This window comes from Propithecus coquereli, unplaced genomic scaffold (assembly GCF_000956105.1).
Source record: "Propithecus coquereli isolate 6110/MARCELLA unplaced genomic scaffold, Pcoq_1.0 Scaffold825, whole genome shotgun sequence".
NCBI lineage: Eukaryota > Metazoa > Chordata > Mammalia > Primates > Indriidae > Propithecus > Propithecus coquereli.
This window is the reverse complement of record NW_012154452.1, coordinates 301,004-325,025: the sequence shown is the minus strand read 5'-3', so window position 1 is coordinate 325,025 and position 24,022 is coordinate 301,004. Positions and strand designations below refer to the sequence as shown.

The 24,022-nt window shown below is 44.7% G+C and overlaps 1 protein-coding gene across 6 annotated transcripts in view; it reads left to right on the top strand.

Annotated features, from left to right (window-relative positions):
• Positions 1-24,022, top strand: part of ZMYND8 (zinc finger, MYND-type containing 8) — a 116,990-nt gene that overhangs the window by 50,388 nt on the left and 42,580 nt on the right. For all 6 annotated transcript variants that reach the window (XM_012663707.1, XM_012663711.1, XM_012663712.1 and 3 more), the window contains exons 8-13: positions 555-642; positions 3,268-3,323; positions 6,026-6,103; positions 7,445-7,560; positions 11,755-12,236; positions 23,398-23,538. In XM_012663707.1, the coding sequence (XP_012519161.1) occupies positions 555-642; positions 3,268-3,323; positions 6,026-6,103; positions 7,445-7,560; positions 11,755-12,236; positions 23,398-23,538 (961 nt within the window). The remainder of the gene's footprint in view (positions 1-554; positions 643-3,267; positions 3,324-6,025; positions 6,104-7,444; positions 7,561-11,754; positions 12,237-23,397; positions 23,539-24,022) is intronic.

The following is a 24,022-nucleotide window of genomic DNA, read 5'->3' as shown; positions in this document are numbered from 1 at the left end:
CTATAAGGAGGAAGCATTACTTCATATTGTCTGCCCTGATAAGTTGGAAACAATAAATTCACTCTGTTTTGGGAAATTGTACACACCCTCTTGGTGTGGTGGATAAAAGAAGGTATTCAAAAAAGACAGGATTGGAATCCTAACTTTATAAATTAATAGCTTGGAAACTTTGCACGTGTTCCATAACATTACTGTACCTCAGTTTTCCCTTCTGTAAAATGGGGGTGATGATAAGTACTTCACTGAGTTATCATGAGCTTTAAATGAGACCATATGAGTAATAAAGAATATTACATAAAATATTCCGTTCATTGGAAGGACCTATACTTTGACAAATGACAGCTGCTATGAGATGAGAAAATTCAGGTTACTGTGATGAATTCAAGGAGTACATTTTTATAGGGTTATAGATCTCAAAAATAACAGTATCTTGGGAAGTGAGTAAAAGAGCGCTAATTAATGACTGCTAAGAAAATTATGTGGGGATGCGAGCATTGCTGGTTGTGGCTTGTTTAGACTCATTGGTGATTATGCTCCGTGGCTTTTCTTCCCAGAACGCTAAAAAGAAAATGTATGGCTGCACAGAAGCCTTCCTGGCGGATGCAAAGTGGATTTTGCACAACTGCATCATTTATAACGGGGGTGAGTGGCTCAGATGACGGCCAAGAGAGAAAGTGTGCTGTGTGTGTGTTGCACATTCATCCACCCTTCATCAAAATTCATACCTCAGGGCTAATAACCGAGAACACTCGTGTGTGGACTGCTCAGATGTATGAATGGGGGCAGCAGCTACGTGAATTTTAAGGTACGAGCTGACATCCAGTGGCTCGAGGCTGTATGTTGCTGCTACCTCTTACTGTTGTTTCTAGCAACCTCGTTTTAGCGGAAGTATAATTGCATAAAATAAAACGCACAGCTTTTATGTGTACGTTCAATGAATTCGACAAATGTGCAACCGCAGACGCAAATAAGATCTAGAACATTTCCATCAACCTGTTTCATTCCCTTCTTGCCTTTTTTCTAGTAAACCCCCCTCAAAAGGAACTAGTATTCGGTTTTCTATCACTATAGATTAGTTTGCCACATTTTACAATTTCGTGTCGGTGGAGTCGTTGAGGTCGTGTGCTCTTTGGTGTCTGGCAGCTTTCATACAGTGAGACTGACGTGTAGACTCATCCGTGTTGCATGTTATCCGTGGTTTGTCCTTTTTTGTTGCTGAGTGGTTTCCCAGTCTATCAATATACCACGACTACCTTGTTGATGTTGATGGATATTTGGGTTCTTTTCAGCTCTGGGCCATTACGAATAAAGCTGCTGTGATCTTTCTTGTACAAGTCTCTGTGTGGACATAATGTTTTCATTTCTCTTGGGTGAATACCTAGGACTGGTATTGCTGGATCATCGAGTAGGTTTACAGTTAACTTTATAATAAATATCATCAAACTGTTTTTGCAAAGTGGTTATATCATTTTATACTCAGCTAGCAGAGTATATGAGAACCCTCACTGCTCCACACCCTTGTCAATACTTGATATCTTCTGCCTTTTTAATGTCAGCCTTTCTTGAAGGTGTAAAATAGTATGTCATGGTGGCTTTAATTTGCCTTTCCCTAATGACCGATGGTATTGAGTGTCGTTTCATGTGCTTATTAGTCATTTGTATGTGTGTTTTGGTAAAATACCTATTTAAATCATTCACTCATTTCAAAAATTGAATTGTTGGGAGTTCTTTCTACTCTGGACAGAGTTTTCTTAGTTGTGTTTTCGTGGATTTAGAGGATCGAGCCCTCTGACCACAATGGGGGTTTCCGTTCTAACCTTCCCACTTGGCACTTGCTTGTTGCTCCACCTTCCCCCACAACCTTCCCTGTCTGCTTTGTGGCCAGGTGCATCTTCCAGCGTCCTGCCCCACCCTGGTGCTCTTGTCCCCAGGTCCTCTTGTGCTCAGGCCCCTGCTGCAGCACTCCTGCTCCTCGGCCTTGGTCTTGATAACTTCCCCTTGCCCTGCAGTATCTCGGTCCTCTGAGAAGCTTTCCCGATGGCCCAGACCCTGTAGGTGTTCTCATTAAGGGCCCTCAGGGTCTCTGTACTTCTCTACGGCAACGTTTTGCTTTCTGAATGGTGCTGTTTTTATGTGTTTCAGTTGCTTATTGGGATGTAAGCTTTTTAAAGGGCGTATCTTGTTCCCTGTATACCCCTCAGGCCTAGTGTAGACTGTTAGCTAGTGTTTAAGGAAACACACGTGAATGGATGTCTGCTTTAAGCACATAGACTGCATTATTAACTCAGCAGCAGGGAGAGGAGAAAGGAGAGGCACGAGGCACTGAGAATTTGTGTAAAGATTATAAACTCAATTATATAGAAAGGCCTGGCGCGTCAAATCACGTAAACAAGTGAATGAGGTCAGGTGGAAGAAACACACAGCACAAGCCAGGATGGCTGTGGCCGCATGAAGGGCTGGGGATCATGGAGAACAGGGAACTCCCGTCTGGTCTGGAGAGGTCACTGTTGGCAGCTCCAGGGCTTTGTTGGTGACAAAGAATTTTGGGATCTTCTGAGTTTTCAAGGCAAGTAGGAAATCTAGGTATTGGTTTTTTTGTGTGTGAAATCTTCTTGTCAACAAATTTATAATTTCTGTAAATATCATAAGGTTCAAAGAAAACATGACTTTTTGACCATCTTGTCCTCTGGTTTAGTGCAAAGGTGAAGGGTTTCCAGACCTGGGGCCAGGCGCTTATCTTACTAGCGAAGTGTTCTCACGAGAATGTAAGGGATGACTGTTGAGCCTTGGCCTCCTCACTAATTAAATGGGCACGTTTCAAACCCCTTCCTAATAGGCTTCTTGAGAAGGAGTTAACAAGAAAATGCATTTCAAAGCACCAGGCACACCAGCGCTACTTCCCTCCCTCACACCCTTCTTGGGCTGGAGTCTGCAACAGTGGGGAGAATAAGGTTCCTTTCCACTAATTCCCTTTAGGATGTCAAAGCATTTTGAAAACATAAATCCATGATGTCTAGGGAAATCCACATAAATTGCTCAGTTTCAGAGAAGACCACATCAAGCACCAAAGATTGGTCAACTTTGATGGGACAAATTATTAGTACATAATTTGAACCAGTATTAGAAGCCAGAAACTTCTGGTTTTTAGCCTTTAAAAGCTTAATCCTGGGGGAAAGCAAGTTAAAATGTTGGTGGTGGAAGTATAATCCCCAGGCTGGGTGTTGTAGTGTTTCCATTAGAATTAATCCTATTTTCTTATTCCCTTAGGAAATCACAAATTGACGCAAATAGCGAAAGTAGTCATCAAAATCTGTGAACATGAGGTATGTGTTTCCCACTGTCCCATTTCAGGTGCACCCAGAGTGAGGGGTTGGGGTAGCTGCTGCTGTTTCCATTTGCACAATCTCCCTGTGGGTAGCCAAGGTGATTTTGGAATTTGTTGAGGCACAGACAGAGCCCCTCCTCTGCAAGGGAAGTAGAAGCAACAAAGAGGGGTCCCCGTATGTAACTAAACAGCCTGATGGAATGATTTTTTACTTTTCACCCTTAAGTCATGGGCAAGCACTGGGTATCCTGAGATTTCTTGGTTGCCTAGATAGAATTCATAATTTCTGACCTTGGCCCCATAATCTGTGGCATTGAGTTAGGTCTCTTTCATTCCTCTTGCAGAAGAGGTTTGGGTTTTGACATTTGGGGGACAGGCCTCGACTGTTTCTCAGAGAGTGGCCCAGGTGTCGTGGAGAGTGTGTCCTTCTTGCGAATACCCACACTTTTGATGGTGTCGGTAGAATAAACTTGTTGGACTTGGGAGCCCTGAGGCTGTGGTGGTTGTGGCACAGGCTGGCAGCTGAAACGATGTGGCTCTATTAGATCCCGATCGTAAGAGTGAAAAACTGAGAGGTAATGACCTTCATCCTGTCTGTGTGCTCCCGTTCATTCATTTGTAAAGAAAACCTGTTTGGCTATCATTGGGGTCCGTCTATGTCTATATATTTGTATATAGAGAGTTCTATAAACTGCCTTTACACTTAGTTTTTTTGAGTATTTTCTGTTTTCCTAGGTAATTAAACACACAGGAAGAACAGACTATTTCCTGGCTGTATAATATTTCTATGTACAATTCATGGACATTTATATTTCATTGTTCCTTTTTTGTCATTTTGGTAGTATCCAGTTTTATCAGCATTTTAAAATAATGAGGTGATGAATATCATTGCACTTCTGGTGATTTCCTTAGTATAATTTTTAGAAATGCAGTTCTAGGTCAAAGGCTGTAAATGTGGCAAAGGCTTTAAGTAGAGGCCTCTTGATTGTCTTTTATTAATAGCAAAGCTATAGCAAATTATACAGCAGCCTGGAGTGGATGAGTGTGGTCATTTTTCTGTGTCCTTTCCAATATTGAGAGTTCTAATTTAAAAAATATGTGTATATATGCCCCCTCTTCCCAGTGTGATCAGTAAAAATGGTAGCATCTCACTTGTAATTTTTGTTTACATTTCTTTGATGACAAATGGTGATGGACTGTTTGAGCTATGTTCCTTTGGAATAGCCCAGAAGTAGAGCGGGCTAGAAGGAGATGCATTCTACCATTTATTCATTTGTTCATGCATTCACTTATTTATTCATTGACCCATTAAATCAGTCACTCTTGTGATTACTGAGCACCTGCTATGGCACCTTGCATGATGACAGGAGGTAAAGAGAAAAACAAGGCTGATGATGATAGGGAGATAATAGCAGGTACCCACGCAGTGGTGACATGCATGGGCTTTGGAGCCCGACGGCCTGGATTCAAATCCTGACCCTGCCACTTTGCTGCTATAAGACCTTGGGCGAGTTACTTGGGTTCTTGGGGCCTTATTTTCTCACTTTGTGAGATGGGGGTAACGGCAGCCTTACCTCACAGAGGGTGTGAGGAGTAAATGAGTTGACACGTTTGGAACACTTAGAATGATACCAGCACACTCTAAATCTTCAGTAAATGTTAACCGATGTCTTGATAACCGTGTTACTTGAAGCGCTTTACGTTTATCTCATTTAATTTGTATAACAACCCTGCGTGGTGGGCACTGCTATCGTCCCTCTTCTACAGATGAAGATGTGGAGGCTCAGAGAAGACAAGCACCTTCCCCTAAAATCACAGAACCGTAAATAGAAGAGTCTGAATTTAGATCAAAAATGGAGCTTCCAGGGCTTTTGATTCTAAGCCATGATGTTACTCTAGGGGCAGGTACTTTCTTAAGAAAGAAAAGGACAATAAATAAGTTAACTGAATTTTCAGATTGCCGTCAGTGGAAATAAAATAGGGCGACGTGGTACTAACTAACTGTTCCGGACAGTGGTTAGAGGTGCATAGAAATTGGGCATGGCAAGCAGAGGAGGCCACATCGGCTGGAAGGGCTTGGGGAGCAGAGCCGGTATGAGATGAGCTCAGACAGGTGGGTGGAGGCCACATCACATCTGGCTTGGAAGGAACTGATCAGGTGTTTAGATTTTATTGTTAGTTTCTCAACTTGGCACTATTGACATTTGGCGCCAGAGAATTCTTTGTTGTGGAGTCGGTCCTGTACACCATAGATTTCAGTAGTGCCCCCCTGCCCAGCTGTGATAACCAAAAACGTCCCCAGACATGTTCCTAGGTGTGGAGGGAAGGGCTGACCTGCCCCTGCAGACAACTCCTGGTATCAGGGCAAGTTGCTGGGAGCTTTTAAGCAGGGCAAGGACAAGATCAGATTTATGTTTGTAAATGGTGGCTCTGGCTGGTGCATGGGGAAGGCTGTAGTCGGGGCAAGAGTGGAAGCCAGAGGCGCTGGGGAGCCAGCTTTCGAATTGGACCAGAGAGAAGGGACGTGGCTTGGGCTGGGTGGATGCGTTGGGATTGGTGAGCAGTTTGGATTCATCGCCAGGGTGTTTCTGCTGTGGGACTTTATTTAATCTTATCCTTCATAATCATCAAGCATTTATTGAGGGCAGCCAGATGTAAGGCCTCTGGGGTGACACATTCTAATGTATTTTTGCTTTACAGATGAACGAAATCGAAGTATGTCCAGAATGTTATCTAGCTGCTTGCCAAAAACGAGATAACTGGTTTTGTGAGCCTTGTGTAAGTTGGATTCACTTTGCTTGTTTCATTCACTGAACCCTGTGCTTTTGGTGACTACCCTGAGACAGCTTTCTTCAGGAGGCTTATTAGACGAAACTTTGGATGAAGTTTTAAAATAAAATTTTTTTTTTTGAGACAGAGTCTCACTTTGTTGCCTTGGGTAGAGTGCCGTGGTGTCGTCTTAGCTCACAGCAACCTCAAACTCCTGGGCTCAAGCGATCCTCCTGCCTCAGCCTCCTGAGTAGCTGGGACTACAGGCATGCAACACCAGGCCTGGCTAATTTTTTCTGCTTTTTGTAGAGTTGGGGTCTCACTCTTGCTCAGGCCGGTCTCAAATTCCTGGCCTCAAGCAATCCTCCCACTTCAGCCTCCCAGAGTGCTAGGATTACAGGTGTGAGCACCTGGCCTAAAATAATTTTTTATTGATAAATTTACGGCAGAGTGAAAATAATCCAGGTGGGATAAACTTTTTAGGCTAAAAGTTCTTGTGCCAGGGTAGCATCATCATTTGCTGGGTTTATTTGCCTGGGCGCACTGCAGGATGCACGGTGAAAGGGAGCTTATCAGAGGGGGTGTGTGGGATGGGCCAGAGCAATGCAGGTGGTAAGATGAGTATTAAATCAGTGTGTCATTTGCAAATCGCGTTGGGCCTCTTTTAAGAGGTTTGGAAATACTTCCCTGGATTAAGTCCACAATCGCTCCAAATAACGGTTTTTGGAGGGAAGAAAGGCACCCTGCTTTCCTCCATGGATCTGCATTTTCCAAATCAGAGGAGTGCATTGTTGGGGTGGGCTGGTGTGTGTGTTGGAAAGATGGAGGGTCAGAGGGTTCGGCGGGGATAGATTGGGCAAGTAAAGTTGAGAAGACATACTTTACATCTCTTCCTGCCTTTCGAGATTAGCACCTGTGTAGCTAAGGCTCAGTGTAGTCTTTGATAAAGAATAAAGGTAGCTAATATGGCCCCTTGTTATATGCTAGGCTTGATGCACATTTAATCCAAACTGAACAGAGGGTGTAGGTATTATCGTCTCTGTGTATGTTGCAAGGAAATGTGAGATCATGTGCTGATGGCCACACAGGTGATAGCACAGCCAGATTCAAGCCTGGTTTTGCCGTCATTCAGTTCTTCTCAATTCCACCATTTGACCCCATTCCAGTTTTGTCCAGGCATCATGGCCACACTTTCTAGGGAATACTGCGTGGGCAGACCCTGCTTGAAATTCTTCTCTTTCCATTCAGGACCTGTGGCCCTCAACCCTGCTTCATCCTCACATACCAAGCCTTAATTGCGTACCTTGCTGTCAAATATGTACAAACTCCGGATTTTGTTTCTTTTCCTAGAGCAATCCACATCCTTTGGTCTGGGCAAAACTGAAGGGGTTTCCATTCTGGCCTGCAAAAGCTCTGAGGGATAAAGATGGGCAGGTCGATGCCCGTTTCTTTGGACAACACGACAGGTGGGTATTAAAAGCAGGCTTTGAATGGGTAGCTTTTACTGAACCTTTGATACTGTCATTGGAGAGGAAAAGAAGTGGAGGGTGGGGCCGTTACTTTGTTTATGATACCAACCGTCGATCTACTCATTGAAAAATGTTTTCCTGTGCTATGTTTAGCTTGATAATGCGTGGGCTTCAGTTTTCTCAGGTATGTTAGAAAATAATCTTACTTTACTGGTTCTGTTGATGAAACCAGCATTGGAATGGGTCCCATGCTGCTGTTTTCTTTTTCTTTTTTAATTTTTTTCTGGAGTAAATTAAACCTCTGTGTAAATTGCTTTTCAAAATAATGCTTTCAAGGATCAGAAATACTTCACCAGATTGCCAGTAAATGAATCTCTTACCATAGGGCTGAGCAGTTCCTCCCTGTTCCCTTTTCTCTGAAGCTGCAATGGGAAATGACAAGGGGTTGCTGTTTTGACAGGTGTGAGCCCTCCTCCCAGCCTTCCTGCCCTCCCCTTTCCCTGTGCACCAGGCAGAGCGAATTATTCCAGCTAATAGCAGTTCCCTTTAGCATGGAGCCCCTGTGTGCGTGAGAACGACAGGTAGGCTGAGATGAGCAGCGGTTAATATCTTAGTTCTCTTTTAGCAAGTTATGTTATGATTGAACGAGGCAAAGACTCTCTCAGAGCCCCGCCAGGCAGTTTGAGAAAGTGCGTGAGTGTGTAGAGGAGACTATTTAAAATACATGTCCTAAAAATTAAATATACACACATACAGAAGATACAGTTTATATTTTTAAACATCAGAATCTGAAAGAATGCTCTCTTTGTTAAGTTTGCTCGTCATCTTGCAGATCAAAGAAAAAGTGTGAATTCGAAAGTAGGAAAGTAATCTGCAAAACCGTTTACTAGGAATCCCAACAGTCCATTGTCAGGAGAGAAAATGGAAATTAGTCGAGATGGTGCTGGGTTCGGTAGGAAGTATTATACTTTGATTTTCACCACTCTTGTAGGAAATCTTTCTAAAATTCATTTATCCCTTCATTCAGAGAAATGCGTATCTGGTGCCTGCTGTTCGCCAGGCGATGCACTAGATGCTGGGGACACACGAGTGAGCCAGGCAGGTCCTGCCCCTGCCTGTCTGAAGGCTGACATCCTAGCGGGGAAGGTGAATAATGCACAGGTGAACAGATAGGCCAGGTAATCTCAGATCAGGAGGTGGTGCACCAGCAAGAGCAGAGGCTCAGGGGTACAGAAGGGCTGGGGTCCAGAGTGTTCAGGAAAAGCCGGGAGGACAGTGTGGTTTAAATAGGGTGAGGGAGGAGGGAGAGGATGGTGGGAGATGAGTCATGGGGTGGGGCAGGGGTAGGGGCAGGAGTTTGTTTTTTATTTGAAAAGCCAGAGGAATTGGTGGCGGGCTGTACATCCCCTTCATCGGAGCAAGTATGAACTGTCTTGACGACTTGGGATTCTTATTCTGTGGGGTGACACAGGATGGATATGTATACTTCGGATACAGGCGGGCGGGGGGAAAGCAGGGCTTATTCCCATGTACCAAATAGTCCCAGACCCTTAAGAGTCCATGATTCTGGTCTCAGCTGTGACCACTCTGCAGGGGTCTCTTGTTCCTTACAGACAGCCATGGAAGGTGGCTTAGAGGGCATCAGGAAGGATGCAGGAGCTTTGCAGAGGCTTTCCCCCCAAAACTCGCAGTTTGAGGTCTTGATTCCATATGGGGCTGTCGTGAAAGCCAGGCCCCTTCTGTTCCTTTGTGAAAAAGAAAGCATGAGTCCGATGGCCAGGAGTTTCCTACCCCCTTTTCCTGCCTGTCCCGTCTTCTGTCCCTTCTACGGGAGTGCGACATGCTGTTCATTTTGGGTGGCGGGGAGCCCGGGGGGAGTTGCTGAGGGCGGTCCACGGTGGTGGAGCAACAGTGCTGTGGAGGTCCAGGGGGCTTTGGCTGGGGAGTCTCAGCTCCCTGGAGGCGTCTTTGTTTTGAGAGACGTCGTTAAGGCAGAACGGGCCGGTTTATCGACAGCCTGCTCTGGGTGAGACCCAGGAACGAGGCGAGAAGGGAGGCTCCGAGAGGCCTCCTGCCTGGGGTTGTGGAGCCGAGACATAAGCCTGGACCTGTGTGAGGGAAGTAGGTCAGGACGGCAGGACAAGGAATCGCAGACATACCACATGTTAATCGTCAAGTTCGTAAATACCAGCACGAGCTGTGAGGGCTCTCGCGCAAATCCAGGCATGTTCTGAAGAATTTCACTGCCTGCTTTCTGTCCCTTAAAAGAATTTGCTTTTTTGGTGGGGGGGGCGGTTTATTTCATCGAGACACACACATAATTATGTAAAAACTTAGGAAATATTTTACTTAATGCCTACAGAGTTTAAAAAACAAAAGCCTGCCACAAACTGAGTGCCTACCATGCACCAGGCCTTGTTTTAAGTGTTTTTTTGTAGAAGCTCCTTTTATCTCCATTTTGCCAATAAGAAAACTGAGGCTCAGAGAAGGTGATACCTAGCCCAGGATCACACAGCTAGGAAGAAGCCAAGCTGGGCTTAGAGCTGAGGCAGTTTGACTCCAGACTTTGTCCCTCCCAGAGGCTTTATATTGCAAAGCAACTCTAATTGCCATTTAAATATTTCCTGGGCGGCTTTAAGGAAAAGAAACATTGTTACTTTCCTGCCAAGCAATTCGTGGTAGGCACTTGTGTGGCCTTGATACCAGACAGAAGTAGGGGTGGGATGGGGCAGGGCAGGGCAGGGCCTGGTCACAAGACCTACTGGCTGATAAGCCCCGGGTGGAGCCGCTTGACTCTTGGGGATCCCGGCTGCATCTCAGATCTGTCCTATCCAGTCCTGGTCTTCACCCACCCAGTGGGAACTGAGCCTCCCCTTGAGGCGAACTCTTACCTTGGGAGCGCTGGCTCAGCCGCTTTCCCTCTGGCTGGAGATGTGGTTCTTCCGGCCTCAGCAGAAAGATGGCAGTCGGAATGTATGAGAAGCTGGTAATTTCCAGCGCTCTGAGAGAGCAGTTAGATATTTTTAGGATATTTAGTTTTAGATTATGCTGCCATCTAGTATCACCAGGAGTTCCAAACAGTCTGCCCCAAGGACATGCTTTATTTCCCCTGGGTGTTTTTCTCTTAAAAAAAATTAGATGCTTCCTGTTTGAAATGGGGTAAAAATGTAACATAAAAAATGCAGTTTTTTTCTGCTTCTCTTTAAAACGCTGGAAGTCTAGGCAGTTTGGGTCCAGACTCCTACATGGTCCCCTTGGATAGCAACTGAGTAGATGCTTCTTTCTCCCGTTGACCTAGACGTGCATTTTCTACTTCGCTGAAGTCCAGTTTGCTCCCCCTTGCTTTATGCCTGGCTGGCGTTCATGGTCTGTGAAATCCAAAAGGCCTCCTTGGAAAAGCTCACTCTTGCCAGTTTCCCAGCTACAAACTGGGTTGAGGCTGGGGGATCGTGTGTGGCAGCCTATGTCCTGGATGTCCCTGTGTCAGCTCTGCCGTCACCCATAGCAGCGGTTGCGGTGTTCCCAACTCCCGCTGTGGGTCACTGGTTCCAGAAAAGCCGCTGCTCTCATTTTTGCTGTCATGGGTCTCTGCAGAGCACGTGGGGATGTGGGGTGTCGATGGTAGGAAGACGGAACTGGCCCAGGATGGAAGGTGGAAGGTGTATACCCGAAGGCTAATGGGCCGTTTTTTTTGGTGATTTTCTGTGTGAATTATCTCACACTCGGAAACATGTACCTCCGTTAGGGATGTGGGTTTCCGGAGTTTCCTTCTAGTCCCATTCAGAATGGCAAGGAGAAAAGGAAGCTCTGCACGTCTGCGCGAAGCTCAGTGAGACCTGGGGAATAAGTCTCCCTTCGGAGGTGTCGTCTGGGATGTAGTGTCTGATTTCTTACCCTACCAACTGGAAACCAAAGGGGATTTATTTTTTAATGGATTAAAATGGCTAAGTCTGTTGAGCCTTTTAACATTTTAGCTGAGCTTTGTTCATGTTCTGTTCTTAGGGTGGAACATGTCTGTTAAGTGGATCATTAATTAACCATTCAAACCAAGTAGTTTTAAAAAAATAGAATAAGTGTCTGCTAATCCTGGAAAACATACTAGGCTACCTTGGGTCACATTAAGAAAAAAAACCAACCTCGGAAATTACTAAAGTTGACTTAAAGAAGTGTCTTTCTCTTTTGCCCTCCTAGGGCCTGGGTTCCAATAAATAATTGCTACCTCATGTCTAAAGAAATTCCTTTTTCTGTGAAAAAGACGAAAAGCATTTTCAACAGCGCCATGCAAGAGATGGAGGTTTACGTGGAGAACATCCGCAGGAAGTTTGGGGTTTTTAATTACTCTCCGTTCAGGACGCCCTACACGCCCAATAGCCAGTACCAAATGCTGCTTGACCCCACCAACCCCAGCGCCGGCACTGCCAAGATAGACAAGCAGGAGAAGATCAAGCTCAACTTTGACATGACGGCGTCCCCCAAGATCCTGATGGGCAAACCCATGCTGAGTGGGGGCACGGGCCGCCGGATTTCGCTGTCGGATATGCCGCGCTCCCCCATGAGCACAAACTCTTCCGTGCACACGGGCTCCGATGTGGAGCAGGACACCGAGAAGAAGGCCACATCGAGCCACTTCAGCGCGAGCGAGGAGTCCATGGACTTCCTCGATAAGAGCACAGGTCAGCCCCGGTGGGGAGGGGCAGGGGGGTGCCAGGTCCGTTGGGCCCAAGCGTGTGAGCATCACCGCAAGGGGAACCACAGTGGAGCCCATTTTAAATAAGTAACCAGGTGGGATTCTTGCAGTTAGGGACCCCAAAACGAGAAGTGTTCCCAAGAGGCCAGCTGGAGGTCATTCCTAGAAGTGGGTGGATGGAGATGGCCAGAAATCTGTCCAATTTCAGTTCAGATGTCACTGCCTTTTGGATTCATCACAACTTCTCGTAAATGTTTTTTTTCTTTCCCAAGAATTTTGCTTTAAGTGAAAGTTTCTTTTTCTATCAAAACAGTACACTCACACTAAATGCTCAAATGTTAGTGAAACATGAAAGGTTGAAAATAACATCCTCTGTCCCCAGAGGTATCCCACTCCCTTCAAGGTCACCTTGGTTAACAGTCGTGTTGTGTTTTTGAGACGTGCCGGAGAAGGCAGAGGCTAGTCTCAAAGCCCAGCTCTGCCGCTCACTAGCTCTTTGGCTTCTGGTAAGATACGTAAACTCTGTGTGCCTTGGTTTCCCCATCTGTGACATGACGATCATAATACTGCCCACTTGTAGGCTCTTATAAGGATCAAATGAATTAATAAAGGACTTAGAACAGTGCCTAAAATAGTAAGTACTGCACAGAATGTTAGCTACTGTATTAATATTAGTACGGTGATTGCTACCCGGATCAGGTGGCTGCGTGGATCAGAGAAGTGGCAAGTTGAGGGATGCTGGCTGAGAGTAAGAAAAGCAATGGTGACTTAAATGGAATCCTTTCTGCCTAAACGTAATTTGGTCACATGCTAAATACTTAATGGATTTTATTGCCTTCACAAGGAAGTGGTTTTGCTCCCATTTTTCTTGAAAATTGCCTTCACAGTTAGTTCTCTGTTGTTCCACCTTGGAGGAGTGTGGCCCAGTGTGATGAGAAAAGGCTGCTGGCCCTCAGGACCTGGCTGGGGAGGCCACGGAGGTGGGTGGGGTTGGGCGAACTGCACAGGCTGCAGCCCATGTTCGCCAGGTGGGGATGTGGACTCAGAGTTTTCAGATCCTCTTCTGGAAGAATGAGAAGTCTGGATTTTTAAATAAAATCTCTAGTTATTAAATGTCAGGTCAGAGTATCTTAGAATGTTTTGTAGAATGAATGAAGCGTATCAACTGGGTTGGATCACTAGACTTCTGAAAAGTTTCTGCTCCTCCTCTCCCCACTGCCCCTCCATAGGAGCTGTTTAAGGAGCAAGCATTAGTCCTCCAAGAGATCCAGTCGATCAAATGATGGGGACTTAGTCAGTTGTGAACTCAAAAGAATTCCACCCATTTTGGTTGTGTTGTTTCTTGGGTTATTTTCAAAGACTGCTTCCCAAGTGGCTGTAGGAAGGGTGGAGGGAGTCAGTGACCTGTGGTTTTTAGTTCTTCTAAATAAAGGCTATAGTCTTTTTCTCCAGTTTTGATTCATAGCCCTGTGGTTCTAGGTACTCATGGTTGAGTTTGTAGAGTTTTGTTCTGGGGTTAACATAATTTGTGTTGACATCATTTCAGAAAAATCTTCCCTTTTGCCCCCTTGCTTCTGCCCAGAGTCCTTTAAAAGCTCACTTTTATTCCATGACATGATTCCATTTAAGCCAAGTACACAAAGGACGATACAAACCTGTTGGCCTGTTAGTTCCCATAGAGAGCATGCTTTGGAAAGAAGTGTTTTAAATTTTAACCTTGGCAGCAACTTTGTGAATCACTGTTATGTGAACTTTCCCTGCCATGATTTTTTGCCATATTTTATTACATACTTAAATACTAAATCTGTGACTTAGCTTTGTCCCAAGCTAAACAAAATATATAGGCTCATGTGTTTAAATTGCTTGTTGTGTTTTCCCCAATATACATGAAATTAATACATAACTAGTAAAATAGAACATGTTGGTGTGTGTACCACTATTGGTTTCCTACACCACATTTCAAAAAATATAGTTTTAGAGGAATATGAGAATGGGTGTAATGTGTTCAACTTAGCTTCTCTCTTCCCTCAAGAGGTACAAAAAGAGAGGGATAAATGGCATCACATTTGTGACAAATCCTTCATCATTTCATTGGCTTTTTAGGTGAGAAGTTAGTAGATCCCTTATTTCAGTAGACTTTACAGTCCCCTTCCTAAAATATAATCCCTTTACCAGTAAATGCTTGGGTCATTTTACAAATCATGAGTTAGCCAATGAATAGTATAGGAAGAGGAGGTGATATTCAAAATATTTTAATCTTACAAATTGCTCCCTTTTCTGTAAGGGGCCAGATAGTAAATATTGTACGCTTTCTGGGTCCTTGTCAAAACTCTGCCACTGTTGAACACTGTTGTTGTAGCACTAAAGCAGCCGTGGACATTATGTGGCCGAGTTCCAATGGTGCTTTGTTGATGGACACTGGAATTTGAATTTCATATAAGTTGCTTGTTCAGGAACTATTAATTCTTTGATTTTTTTTCCCCTCCTACCATTAAAAAATATCTTTTAAATATCTTTAAATATCTTTCTTAGCTTGCAGGCCTCACAGGAACAGGTGGTACGCCGGATTTGGCCTATGGGCCATAGCTCGCTAACCACCATTATAGACTAAGAGAGTTAGAGGAAACTAAGTCAGTCGCCCCATTTTACAGAAGGCAAATTGAGGGCCCTGCAGAGAGCGTAGGGAAGTGCCTAAGTCCCCACAGCCAGATCCTCAAGCCAGGCCGGTTTTCTTTTCACTGTACCCTACTGCCCTCTGCTGTTAGCAGCAATAACAGCGTTTAGTGGAGGGAAAAGCGACATGTCTGGTAAAATGCCTCCACAGTTGGAGATAATATGTTGAGATAAGACTGTGGCTTATCCAAAAAAAAAAGATTGTCGACCAAGCGTGGTGGCACATGCTTGTAGTCCCAGCTACCTGGGAGGCTGAGGCAGAAGGATTGCTTGAGCCCAGGAGTTTGAGGTTGCAGTGAGCCACGATGACCCCACTTGTACTCTAGCCTGGCAACAGAGTGAGACTTTGTCTCAAAAAAAAGAGAAAGATTGTCATGTCATAGGATAGGAAGACCATGTAAGTAGCTTCAGCAGTGAAAATTTTGCAACCAGCAGCGTAAAACTACAAGTCGAAATGTCAATTACATAAAACTTTTGTGAGTTTAGAAATCTTCCTTTTGTTGGGGAGACTGAAGAACTCAGAGCCATGTGTCTGTAATTCTTAGAACCGGATTTAGCTTTCTAAGAAGCACTTGCTCAGCCAGAAAGCCTTTAACTCCCAATGGCTTGGAATCCTGCCGTCGAGATGGCCAAAGTGGTGGATTTGTTCAGTGATTTTCCTGGTACTTCTTTTGTATAGGCCTCCTGGCCAGAATCGACGCCATCACCAGTATTTGCTTGCAGGAGCCGCTGTAAGTCATTGATATTATTAGGGTCAGAGTCCTGGGGTCTGGCTTTCACCACCCTCTGAGCTAATGGTCCTTTGGTTTTGTAGCTCCAGTGTGGGTTACCATTTAGGGGAGAAAGAGTGGTTTCATATACCCTTTTTTAAAAAAATAATTGTGAAACCAAACCAATAAAAACCACAACCCGATGATTTTGTTGTAAAATAATTGTTTATCACAAAAACTAAAGTCACTGGTAACCCCACCTGCCATAGTCACTCCTTAGATATTGTTTCCAGGGCTTTTTCTATGTTGGTTTATAAGTCATAATGTTAAGTTGAAAACTCAAGTACTTCAGGGGGATCAGGCAGATACAGAAATGAGTGAGGGTCTGGGAAAGTGGCAGGGTCTGGGGTGAACGATAGCAACAGTATGCTCATCATGACCTGTCACACACATATGTGTGCTTGTGTGTGCACATGGGTGTGTAACACTTACCTGAGCAGAACCTTTTGATACATGCTGCATGCTGGCATTTCCACTCTTGTATAAAAGAGCTGCTATCACCCACTAACAGGCCTTAGAACACTGGGGTAGGGAGGTCTGCCTTTATGAAAGGAACTTGGGGACTTTTTCTTCAGTCTGGTTCTTGTCAACTGGGAATGTGGGCTCCATGTTGCCAGATTTCTGATTTTTCAGGAGAACCCTTAAATGTTCTTTTTTTTTTTTTTGAAACAGAGTCTCACTGTGTTGCCCGGGCTAGAGTGCCGTGGCGTCATCCTATCTCACAGCAACCTCAAACTCCTGGGCTCAAGTGATCCTCCTGCCTCAGCCTCCCGAGTAGCTGGGACTACAGGCATGCGCCACGATGCCCGGCTAATTTTTTCTATATACTTTTAGTTGTCCGATTAACTTCTTTCTAATTTTAGTAGAGACGGAGTCTCGCTCTTGCTCAGGCTGGTTTCGAACTCCTGAGCTCAAACGATCCGCCCGCCTCGGCCTCCCAGAGAGCTAGGATTACAGGCGTGAGCCATTGCGCCCGGCCTAAATGTTCTTTTAAATGGGAACTACCCCAACTCTTTTTTTTTTTTTTTTAAAGAGACAGGGGTCTCCCTGTGTTGCCCAGGCTGTGCTGGAACCCTTGGGCTCAAGTGATCCTCCCACTTGAGCCTCCTGAGTAGCTGGGACTGTGGGCAGGTACCACCATGCCTGGCTACTAACTTTTATATACTGGCTCAGATTTAAAAAATAAAAAAAGCTATGCCATATCAAATGCATCGGTGAACCGCTTGGTTCATGGATCACCTGTTTGCAATGTCTGTCGCAGATTCTGGGATTTTTTTTTTTTAAGCTTTGTATTCTGAATACATTTCCATGGTAGTAAACGTCCCTTGAAAACCGTATTTCTATCCAAATGCCCTAACCCATCCTACACCATCTGGTGGTGTAGTGCTCATCTGTGCATGGTACCGTCAGCGGTTGTGCAACACACAGCCCCTTGAACATGTGGGTTGATTCCTAGGTGTTTTAAGTTGAGGAAATTTAGCATGAATCATTAACTCCTCCTCCTCCACTCTGCCCAGAGTGCTGGGGTGTATGGGAGGGAAAGGGCATTTTTTTTTTTTTTTTCTTAATTTAATCCCAAGACTCATGTTTCATGTAGTCAGAATGTCACTTAGCACAGGTTAGATTTTGTAAATGCAGATAGTAAATGATGTGTCTTAGCCCACACTTGTGAACTGTACATCAAAGCATAAAATCTGATTAAATTATTTGTGACTTCAAAGGCAATTAGTTATTCCTTTGGGCAAGATTTATGGCTTTATAAAAGGATTGGCATCTGTTTCAAAGTTTAATTGAAATGAACATTTCCAAATGTCTTTTCGCTTTTGAAAATGTCTGGAGTGATTTAAAGCAGGGTTTCTCAACCTCAGCGCTCTTGACATTTGGGGCCAGATCGTCCTTTGTGTGGGGCTGTCCTGTGCATGTAGGATGTTTAGCGGCATCCCTGGCCTCTACCCGCGGATGCCAGTAGCACCCCCACCCACAATTATGACAGACAAAAGTGTCTTCAGACATTGCCAGGTGTCCCCTGGGGGGCAAAGTCATCTCCCCTGGTCCTCGCTAAGAACCATGTACTATTGAATGTCCTGTGCTTTTGAATTTTAGCTTTTGAATTTATGCTTTTGAAGTTAGTGACAAGAATTCTGATTGCTTTATATTCATTCATCTTTGAAGCTCTTCAGTATTTATTAAATTTTATATCATTTTTTCTTGACTATAAGATAATTCCTTTAAAAGTTTAATAATATAAAATAAATACATAACTCTACCCTAAGAGGTGACAACTTTTAAGAATTGGATATACCTTTAGATTTTTAATGTGTATAATCACATTGATAGTAATAACTTTTTGTGGTGGAATGGGGTCGTATTAAGCTTTCCGCTTCTTTTAACTTAGCAATGTTTCTTTGACATCTTTCTGTGTCAGTATATATGGTTCTGATTGTCAGTAGTAAGTAGATGGCACATGAATATGATAGAGAGGGGTGGGGCATGTGAATAGCTGAGTTTTGGAAAACATTTCCTGGGGAAGGAAACCTGGTTTCATGAAGTAATGTGAATGCAAACGTTTTAAATGGATACATTGATTAGTTTTCTTAATGTAAATTATGTGTATATAAAAATACATATTTTGAAACGCATTCTGTGTCCTTGCTAACTTCCCAACTCCCAATGTTATATGCATTTCAGCCAGCCTAGCATTTTACATGTTCCTGTAGATGGCCACATATAAAACCAGAATAAAAATTTTAAAGAAAATATCCATTGAACCTCATTGGAGTCACATAATTACAGAATTCCTCTCCCTTTAGTTACAATTTTCCATGTTAATAAATACATTTTTGCACCTGTTTTAAAGGTTTATTCTCCAGCAAAATCACAAAAGTATTCAAAAAGGGCAAAATGGCCTATAATCTAAGTACCTCTAGTTGGCTTTTTTTTTTTTTAAGTGGGAAGTGGTACCATGCATATGATTAAACAAGAAAACCCAACAGCAATGTTACAATAGTATAGAAAGGTATAAAATAAAAGATAAAAAGTCTTTTTAATCTCATATTCTGAGTTCTATTAATAGTTTCTCTCCAAAGGTTACCAGTACTAACCTTTTACAGAAGTATATGTACACTCAGAGATATGTGTGTGCTTTTAAAAAATATTTACATACATGGAGGCTTTCTATATACACCTGATTTTATCTTTCTCTTTTTTTCCCCACTCATGTTTTGTCGAGACCATTTCTTGTCGAATCATACAGATTTGCACCTTTTTTTATATTTATATTTTTAATTTTTATTTTTTGAGACAGAGTCTTGGTCTGTTGCCCAGGCTAGAGTGCCCTGGCATCAGCCTAGCTCACAGCAACCTCAAACGCCCGGGCTCAAGCGATCCTCCTGCCTCAGCCTCCCTGGTAGCTGGGACTACAGGCGCACACCACGATGCCGGGCTGATTTTTATATTTTTAGTAGAGACGGGGTCTCACTCCTGCTCAGACTGGCGTACCTTTCTTTTAAAGGATGATGTGATATTTGTGCCATAATTTATTTAGCCAGTCTCCAATTAATTGGCGTTTATAAACCATCTTTCGTTCTTTGGCTATTTCGATACTGGCAGGGCACCTTCTTGTGTATATAGTCTGTGGTGGGGACACTTCTACAAATGCATCGTGGGGCGAGTTCCTAGCAGTGGAGCTTTGGGGTCTGTGTATTCTGTACTCTTCAATTTTGGATAATGTCAGTAGCACCCACATGTAATAAAAGGTTTTATGATTTGTACGAATGCTCCTCTTTTTTCACCTACCCTCAGCACTAGGTGTTCTTTTTGAACCAAGTTTAGCATTCAGGTAAAAAGGCTGTATTTATTAATATATATCTGTATGTCCATATCTATGTACCTGTATCTATTATCTATGTATTTGTATCTCCATATCTATCTCCATTACCTGGGTCTGCATCTGTTTATGTCGAGCTGAGTCATCTGCACGTGTTTATTGACCATTTGTATTTTTCTGGCAGCTGCTTAGTCAGACCTCTCCTCTGGGGTATGACTCTCTTAGCACACTTCGCTTTTAGTAGCTGCGTAACATTGAGCAGATTGTTTAACTTGGTATTTTCATACGAAAAAGATTTTGTTTTGGTAGCCATGATCATTTCTTTATGGCTTATCTTGACCACAGTAATGAGAAGAGAAATGGAGACCTCATTCTTCAGTTAATTATTTCACATACTTGCTCATTCAGTAACTGTGTTAGGCACCTGGGATGTGTCAGGCAGCGTCCTGGATGCCTGGTGGCCAGCAAGGATGCTACTGTCCTGGAGCCGACTTTCTCATGGCGTGAGAAGACGGTGGACAACAGACACCTCGGCCATGTTGGATGGGCCAACAGGGGAGGGGTTCTGGGGAGGTGACGTTGGAGCTGGGGCCTGGACATGGAGGAGTACCAGCCAGGGTGGTCTGGGGCGGGGTGGGGAGCCTTCCCCGGGAACCTCGGGCCCAGCCTCAGGCTTGAGGTGGGAAGAGGCTTGACCTTCCAGGAGAGCATGAAGGTCAGTGTGGCTGGAGATTCCGGGAGGCAAAGAAAGGTTGGATTTTATTCTGGGGAATAGGACGTGTGTGGATGGTTCTGGTGGTGGAGTGATGCGATTTCAGTGTTCGAGGGTTCTGCTCCGGAAACGGTGCTGTGGCGTATGAGTAGTGCCGCTGTGAACATTTGTGTCGAAAGATTTGTTTGAGTACCTGTTTTCAGCTCTTTTGGGTATATACCCAAGAGTGGACTCCCATGAAATCCAAAAGTATTGGTATCTGTTTATGTACTGCATATAGGTGTGTACTTTATACATGAGAGGGGTAGTGAGATTTTTTCACCCCGTAAGAATCACTTTTTGCCTTCTAGGGGTTGTAATATCCCCGCTGAGAGTGCAGGGACTAGGGTGACAGCCGTGGCGATGGAGCTCAGTGGAGAGATTTGGGGCATATGTAGGAAGTGGAGTGCAGAGGCCTTGCTGAAGAGTTGGGTAAGTTGAGGCAAGAGAGCGATGGAGGAATCCAGGTGTGTTTGTTTGCCTTTGAACCACCAGGTGGGGAAGTTAACTGAATTGGGAGGACAGGGCAGGTACAGATGTATTCACAGATTAGGGAGGTGGGACAGGTGGCATGTGGAGTGGGCAGAGGAGATCTGTTTCTCGGGGAGATGCAGAGAAGAGTTTGCAGTGTGGGACTCATAGGTTGCTAGGTGGCCCTGGAGTGTGTCCTCTTCCCTGATTACATGAAGCTTTGTAGCCGCAGATGCCTGGGAGGGTGGGCCCTCCCCTTTCCCTGTGGAGTGGAGAGTGAGCCTGACCCATCTCTAGGGGAAACCAGTTGTTTCTTCGTGTAACAAGCACTTGCATTCTGCTTGTCACAGAACCAGTGGTAGTAACAGTAATAATAATAGCCCCCGGCTGAAGGCATGTTGCCTGCCACGTGCTGTGCCAGGCAGTCTATGAATCCTGGCAGTCGGACTGGTTTAATTTATTTATTTTTCTAAACTTAATTCTTAAAATAATTTATGTTTATTGAGCACTTACTAGGCACCAAATGACATAGTTTAGCTAGTCCTCACCCCTTCTCATTTCCACATGAGGAATAGGCCTCCCACATGCACCCCTGCTTCATTCCTATGTGGGTCTCTCAGTTTCAGCTCTGTTGACATTTGGGGCCAGATGCGTCTTTCTTTGGGGGCCGTTCTGCACATCGTAGAAGGTTCAGCAGCGTCCCTGGTCTCTACCTACAAGATGCCAGTAGCAATCCCACTCCCCTCGTGTGGCAACCTAAAAACGTGTGCACGCATTGCCCGCCGTGCCCTGGGGAGCAGAACCACTGTGCCGGAGCAGCGGGGTTCGAGTGATGAAACCACAGTCCTACAGGTTGCTGGGGAAATAGAAAATAATGCTGCAATCGTGGTGTACAATTAGCAGAGTGCTCACTAGATGCCAGGCACCCTTCAGGTGACTGACTGACTGATTTAATCCTCACAACAACCTGATGAGGCGTAAGTACTTTCCTCATCCCTTCGCATCATGTAATTAGTATCCGCCGCTGCCAGGAAAAAGATGCAGAGGTGACAGTAACTTGCCCAAGGTTACGCAGCACGTCAGCAGCTGAGCCAGGACTAGAATCCACAGTGTCTGGCTCCTGCTCCACGCTTGAATCCAGGCCTCTTTATGTCTGGAGGCTTTCCCACTATATTGCATTAAAAATGATGTTGGCAGGCCTGGCCTGGGAGCTAAGACGAGCTCACGTCTATTGACTGGCTGAGTTGGTGCGCGAGTGTTAACCCATCGAACCCTCATTCTGAGTGTTCCCATTTGGCAGGTGAGAAAACTGAGGCAAGCGCCCACCCATGGGTCCTATTGCTTTTGAGGCTCCCAGGGGCATAGTGATTTCTAACCCTAATTTGCCATCAGTGTATTTCTCTCAAGGACCAGATCACCTTGGAACGTCTCTGGCACATCACAGGAGAGCTGGCCTTTTTGTTGTCAGTCGTGTGTTTAGTCCCAGTTGTTTTTTTTTTTTTTTTTTTTTGAGACAGAGTCTTGCTCTGTTGCCCAGGCTAGAGTGCCGTGGCGTCAGCCTAGCTCACAGCAACCTCAAACTCCTGGGCTCTGCCTCAGCCTCCCGAGTAGCTGGGACTACATGCGCCACTATGCCCGGCTAATTTTTTTCTATATATTTTTAGTTGTCCAGTTAATTTCTTTCTATTTTTAGTAGAGACCGGGTCTCACTCTTGCTCAGGCTGGTCTTGAACTCCTGACCTTGAGCAATCCTTCCACCTCGGCCTCCCAGAGTGCTAGGATTACAGGCCACCACGACCGGCCCCCAGTTGTTTTTAAATGGGCCCAGGAAGTGTTAACAGGAGGGCCCCAATAATGCGGATTGCTGAGGGCAAAGCGGCAGGCAGGATGGGAAAGGTCTTTAGGAGGCTCTGTTGGCCCCTCCAAAAGCTTGTTTTGTTAAGATAAATGGTTTGGTTACCTGTTCTTCTTCCTCTCATCCAGTGCAGTGAAGCTGAGAAGCAGGTTGTGGGTAGTTCTAAGGTATTTTTAAAAGCCTCAGGCATAGGTGCGATTCCCTGTCCTCTTGTAAAAAAGTTCGGAACACAATAAAGAGGGAGATAATTTTCCAACGTCTCCTTCACGCCATCTGGTACTGAGTTTGGCTTCATGCAGCCTTGAGAACCTTTGAAATGGGAGCTGGAGATTTCCCAGGGGCTGCGTTGGTCACTGGCAGGTGCAGAGGCCGCGTGCGAGCCGCGGCGGCGTCTCCTCCCAGACAGATGCCGTGCCGCTGTAAGCCTGGCTCCGGGTCTCCGCATCTGGACTCTGCGGGGCTGCTTTAATCGCTGTTTATTTTGAGATTTATACCCGTGAATGGGTCAAACCAATTTCAGTGGCAGCTTAGCCGATTTGTCTTAGAGCTTTGTGCTTAATAGAATAACTAGTGAGGCCTTCTTCCTTTGTGGCTTTAATGGTTTAACGTCGAGTTAAAGCCCTTTGCTTGAAATAAACGGCCAGCCCTCCCTGTCCCACCCCATGTGTGAGGCTGCGGTGGCCTTATTGAAATCAAATATAATTTCATAATTTCTCTGTTCCCTCCCTACCCCACACCTACAAGTTTTACTTGTTTGTTTATTTGTAAAATCTGTCTTTTAACAATGACATACTTTTTCAGCTTCACCAACCTCTACAAAGACAGGACAAGCGGGGAGTCTCTCTGACAGCCCGAAACCTTTCTCTCCTCAACCGTCAACTCCAATCACAACGAAAACGGACAAAACATCCACCACTGGAAGCATCCTGAATCTTAACCTGGGTCAGTTGGAATTTTTGGAAGGATCTTTCTCTGGCAACTGTGAATATTTTTGCAAGTGTGATATCCTCTTTTGTATGTGGTTCTTGGACCTTGAACTCTTTGTGCAAGAAGTGTAAAAGATACAGTGGGACAAGTAAGGGATTTCCTGGGGCTTGTGGACATGCAGAGTGGTTTGATCTTGGCGTATGTTAGGCCAGTGTCTGCAGCCCTCCCTGCCCTTGGCCCGAGTAACCCCGTTCTCCTATATGTAAATGCAGACTCTGAATAGAAACGCATTCCATGCCTCAGTGTTTACCTTCTATCACTAAGTGTGGTGATATTCCTTAATTCTCTTGTAATTTTTTTAAAATGCTGGTTTTCATCCCCTGAATAATAATAACATTTATTATTTTTTAACCCATTGGGTTGTTGGTTGTTTTAAAAACTCTACCTTAGAGGCCGGGCGCGGTGGCTCACGCCTGTAATCCTAGCACTCTGGGAGGCC